This window comes from Mangifera indica, chromosome 17 (genome assembly GCF_011075055.1).
Source record: "Mangifera indica cultivar Alphonso chromosome 17, CATAS_Mindica_2.1, whole genome shotgun sequence".
NCBI classification, from domain to species: domain Eukaryota; kingdom Viridiplantae; phylum Streptophyta; class Magnoliopsida; order Sapindales; family Anacardiaceae; genus Mangifera; species Mangifera indica.
Window position 1 is genome coordinate 2,881,581 of NC_058153.1, and position 5,534 is coordinate 2,887,114.

The window sequence follows — 5,534 nt, forward strand, 5'->3', positions numbered from 1 at the left end:
TGACTCGAATGAACTCGAAACAAATTTAATTTAAGCAAACTTGAGTTTGAGTTTTAATTTGAGAGTTAATATTTTCAAACTTGAATTTTAAGGATGTTCGATTTGTCAAGTTCGTGAGCTTAAATATTTTCAATATAAATCAATTAAAACAACGTTGTTTTGATCAATATGTATCAAAATAATATTGTTTTAGTTATTTTTCATTTGTCTATAATATCCAGTTAAGCTTAAAGCTCATTTTTAAACTTGAATTTAAAGGGTGTTCGATTCTTCAAGTTCGTGAGCTTAAATATTTTCAGTGTAAATCGATTAAAACAATATTGTTTTGACTAATATGTATCAAAATAATATTGTTTTAGTTGTTTTTCATTTGTCTATAATATCTAGTTAAACTTAAAGCTCAGTTCAAGTTTGGATTCCCTCAAACGAGCTAAGTTCAATGAATAATTTTAAGACAAGTTCAAGTTTGACTCCACTAAAGTTTGAGTTTAAACTTGTCTTTGCTCAATTCCACTCCAATGTAACCTAGATTGATTTCTGTAATTTTTGATAATTCATTATCTAAAAGAACCTAGCTAGCTCATAAGCAACATATAAAGGTTAGCTGACTAGAAAAGTTAATTAAAATGGATTCAATAGTTTTCTTTTCTCCAGGGATTTTTTTATATTGTTCCTCAAAAAAATGGTGTTCCACATACCTGGCAGACGCCTTTCTAATATACAATATCTAAACTGAACTAGAGAGCTGACTCCTGAATAACACATAAAAAGGCTAGAGACGAAAGCATGGTTAGCCTTTTTTTATTTTAATGGGAATCTAGGTTTATTATTTTTACAAGATTATTATATATAAAATAACGTTACGTATATATATTTTTATTATATAATTTAAATATACAGATAATATTATTTAAAATAAGAGTTGCTCTGAACTGCAAAATGTATGATGTGGAGTTGTATTAAAACTAATCATATGAATTACCAACTCTTTTACTTTTAATTGGAAACGTATGTATCGGATTTTAATGATTGGTAAGTGTTGAAATTTAATGTATTGTTTTTCCAGTAAGTTGACTATGTAATACACCAAATCCCATCCATCATTAGGCCATCTATGTTAAAACTTTTCTTGATAAATGGGTTATATTAATTATATTTTTGTTTAATAAAATAAAATAATTGAATAGTTAAATATCAGTTTATGAATTAATGTAAGTGATTAATAAAAATAATATTATACATTTAAAAATTATGATTTGAGTATACAGAAGTCTAATAAACTATTATATATTCGTTAAGTCTCCTTTCTAATACATATATAATATAGTTTTACTTAATAAAAGATATATCACTTTAATACAAATAATTTCGGGAGATCCTAGCTAGTACTATAAACTTAAAAGAATTTTAAGTCAGTTGTACAAAAATTAGGGTTGAATCTCTTTGTTTAGGTCATATATATTATCGTGAAAATGGGGGAATTGAGGAAAATTCAGCATTACTTCACATGGGATAATCGTGAAAATCCGGAATTGGGGAAAATTCAGCATTACTTCACATGGGATAATCATGAAAATACCGAGTTGAAGGAAAATACTGCTCATTAGGAGGAAAGAAAGAATTTCGGGAAAAATTAGTAGGATACTGGTAAAAGATGCTAATTAAAAGGAAAAAATCTTAGAAGTAGTAAGACAGTAATTGATAAAAAGATGATTTTGCATTTGAAAAAGAAATAAAGAGTGGATGAAAAGAGCAAGATTCTGATCCATAATTGCAGGCAGCTAAACAGTTTCATTTAACACTCCGGTATTTACTGCGTCGATAATCCCTGAATTATTGCAGAAGTTGAAAAGAATTTTAGATTCATTGGATAACAAAAATTTTATGCTAAGTATGGATGGAGTTATAGATTCTAGAGAAAGCCCTTCAAAGTAGATGGTCAGCCACAGCTCTGTGGATCCAGTTAATAATTGAACAAGCAGCATTAAGTCATAGCATTAAAAATATCAACATGGTTGACCCAAGCTAATCGATTGTTATGTCAATGCGTCACTTGTCCTTGTAAATATTCGTTTTGTTCTGGTTTCTCTATTTGGGGTTGTTTCTGGTTAAAGGTAGTTTGTGTCTAATCTATACCAGTGTTCTCACTGAAGGACACTTGTAACTATGCGGTAATACTGAGTTTCAGCTTTGTACCCTTCTCCCTCTATCCATTAAACAGATAAGAGTCAATCTATATTTCCAAAAATCCGGGAGTTCGGTTCTATTAATTATGGATAAGATTAATACCATGTCTCAAATTTCAAGCTAATCTCTATCCATATATATATTACAGTTGGTGCCAAAGAGTGAGGTGTAGTGATTTTGAAGAAGCAATGATTATGGATTACCTAAGAGAAGCAGAAGGAAAAAGAATCCGTGACAAGAAGATGGGAGAATCAAGGTGTTTAATGGTCACTGGACCTGTGATAGTTGGTGCTGGCCCATCGGGAATGGCGACGGCTGCTTGCCTTAAAGAGAAAGGCATCCCTACCTTGATTCTCGAAAGGGCTAATTGCATAGCTTCCCTATGGCACCACAAAACCTACGATCGCCTTCGACTTCATCTCCCCAAGAATTTCTGTGAACTCCCGTTCATGCCTTTCCCGGAAAGTTTCCCCTCTTATCCAACCAAACAGCAGTTTTTATCCTACTTAGATGATTACGCTAACCGCTTTGGCTTGGAGCCAGTTTTCAACACGACTGTCGTCAATGCTGAATATGACCACCGCTGTAAGTTTTGGAGGGTTAAAACTTCGGGGCTCAAACAAGAGGAAACTGAGTATATAAGTCAGTGGCTGATTGTCGCCACCGGGGAGAATGCAGAGGAGGTGGTGCCGCATATCGACGGAATGGAAAATTTCGGCGGGCCTATTCTTCACTCTAGCTCCTACAGGTCTGGAGAAATATTTTATGAAAAGAGAGTAATGGTTGTTGGATGTGGGAATTCAGGCATGGAGGTTGCTTTGGATCTCTCCAACTACAACGCCCGTCCATCCCTCGTCGTCAGAAGTGCGGTGAGCCGCCATCTCTGTAAAAAATTCATTTAAATGACTTCTTCTCCACCATATTTGCTTAACATTAGTTTAACCTAAACTCCTCCGATATCTATGCACTGAGAAAGAGTAAAACCCTGATACCTAATAAGAATCTTAAAAGAATCACGTCTCAAAAGCCAAAAACCCAGGGATCCAAGTCTCATATCACCATGTTCCTTATGAATCTGGAGAGAATCACTTTTCAAAAATTAGTTATCGAGATTGAAAAACCTAAAACTATATAAAGTTTATTAAAAGCTTATACTTTCAAAGATCTAAGTGTCATACTTTGCATTTGGATCCTAACATAATTATAAATAACCCTAACTAATAATACACTGAGATTTACAAGTATCATCCTCTGAGAGCAATCAGTTGAGTTGTGTTGTTCACTTTTTACTTATGAGGCAACTCAGTCTGTCGCTTGTTATATACTTAATACGGTAAAAAATTTGTGGTCAAAGGTATATTTTTTCCCTCACTTTCTTCGAATTTGTTTGCATGCGCAACATTGGTCATCACCACGAAATCTATCCTTTTATGTTACAGTCAATGTTCTTTAGATAAAAATTTTCTCTCTTTCAGATTCTACCAGGTGAATGAACTGGAAAATGCATATGCTAAAATATTGGGTTTGATCTCATTACCATTTATTTTATTCAAGCTTTTGATTAAAGCAACTTTTTTGCAGGTGCACGTTTTGCCTCAAGAGATAATAGGGACATCAACTTTTGGAATATCTATGTTCTTGCTCAAGTGGCTTCCTCTACGCCTCGTGGATAAATTTTTACTTCTGATGTCGTGGTTCCTGCTTGGAGACACTGCAAGAATTGGAATCAATCGCCCGAAGCTTGGCCCTCTTGAACTGAAGAATTTGTCCGGCAAGACCCCTGTATTAGACGTCGGCACAATAGGAAAAATCAAAAGCGGGGATATTAAGGTTGGCTTCTCCTTCATATTAACTTTTATTTTAGAAGTTGAAACCTATAATATAAAATCACATCTTAAAAGTTCATTATTAACCATCAAAAGTTCATATACATTCTAACGTAGAGCGAATTAAGAGAACCACATTAAAATTGGATTTTCAATATAGAATCTAAATTTTATATCTTTTAGTTTCCAATATGATTGATATAAATTTTTGAAAAACCACACTGAGATTAGAGTATCTAAAACTATATAAATTCCACCTTAAAAACTCATATAAATAGCCCAAGACTATATAAATTTTATATTAAAAGTTCGTATTTTTCAACGTGGGGTCCCAACCCAATGCTTAAGATTTGACTTAATGCTCTGGTTTTTGATCTGAAAGGTAAACTTGGAGTTTCCTCCTTTAATATGTAGGTAATTAGCCAAGAAATCAAGAGACTTACAAAGGATAGTGTAGAGTTCGTTGATGGGAAAGAGGAGAAATTCGACGCCATCATTCTAGCGACGGGTTTCAAAAGCAATGTAGTATCTTGGTTGAAGGTACTTTTATTTATTTATATATTTATCATAGTAATCAAACAAATATAAGCAAAATATAGCAACTTAAAAGAGTCTGCCTTTGGGATTGCATTTTCAGGAGGCCGATATGTTTTCCCAGAAAAAAGGGATGCCTCGGAAGCCATTTCCAAATGGATGGAAAGGCCAGAATGGGCTATATGCAGTAGGGTTTACTTACCGTGGCCTGCTTGGTGCCTCCTTTACTGCAAGAAAAATTGCAGAAGATATTGAGCATGATTGGAAAGCTGAGGCCGCAAATTTCATGGCCTTTTCTCTGCAACAATCGGAACTAGAAGCGAAAGAGATCATCAAAACCAATAAAATCTTCTACCAATAGCCAACTACTAATGGACGTTAATGCTAAGAAATTTTCCTCCTCCTGCTTAATTTGATCGAATTGATTACAAGAAAGAGAGAAGTTTTCTAATTAATCTTTCAATTATGTTTAAGGTAACATTTTTTTTTCTGTTGTTTTGTTTGGGTGTAGCAAGTGTATATCTTGTACATAGATTTTGTTTTCTATAAAATTTGATATTTGAGCTATACATTTTGCTTGTCAGCTTCTTTTTTTTTTTGTTCAATCATAATTTTTTTATATAAATAAATATACATATGATGTATTATCATCACTTAAAAGTGAAAAGGGTATCGACATAATTTTATTATTTATTTATTAATTAAGTCAACATCAGCATGATTCCATCGCTATGACCTCCCTAATGAGGAGATAAATTTAATGGAATTAATATAAAGTTTGTAATTATCATATTTAAAGTTTCCTCGTTATTAAAGCTAAGCTGAAGATGATTTTAGGTTACCTTTCAAGCTTTTTAAATTCTCAAGAACAAATCACTATAAACCTTCAAAAAGCTATCTAGGGACCATGATGATACATGTTACTTTGTGGAAAAGAAAAATCAATTCAAATTACTGATAGAGAACGAAACAAGAGAAAATAAATAA

General features: G+C 32.9%; 1 protein-coding gene across 3 annotated transcripts; it reads left to right on the top strand.

Moving 5' to 3' along the window:
- Positions 1-2,381: 2,381 nt before the first annotated feature.
- Positions 2,382-5,534, top strand: LOC123201100 (indole-3-pyruvate monooxygenase YUCCA2-like). 3 transcript variants are annotated; one of them, XM_044616559.1, is made up of 5 exons: positions 2,382-3,056; positions 3,769-4,017; positions 4,428-4,553; positions 4,651-4,815; positions 5,511-5,534. In XM_044616559.1, exons 1-5 carry the CDS (start codon positions 2,382-2,384, stop codon positions 5,532-5,534), a joined length of 1,239 nt encoding a protein of 412 aa, XP_044472494.1. The 3 variants fall into 3 exon arrangements, with proteins under 3 accessions (XP_044472494.1, XP_044472492.1, XP_044472493.1); XM_044616557.1 differs by lacking the exon at positions 5,511-5,534 and having other exon boundaries at positions 4,651-4,980; XM_044616558.1 differs by lacking the exon at positions 5,511-5,534 and having other exon boundaries at positions 4,654-4,980.

Coding starts and splice junctions, on each gene's coding strand:
- LOC123201100 (XM_044616557.1), top strand. CDS start 2,382: ATGGATTACCTAAGAGAAGCAGAAGGAAAAAGAATCCGTGACAAGAAG. Junction 3,057..3,768: donor CCCTCGTCGTCAGAAGTGCG/GTGAGCCGCCAT, acceptor ACTTTTTTGCAG/GTGCACGTTTTGCCTCAAGA. Junction 4,018..4,427: donor TCAAAAGCGGGGATATTAAG/GTTGGCTTCTCC, acceptor TTTAATATGTAG/GTAATTAGCCAAGAAATCAA.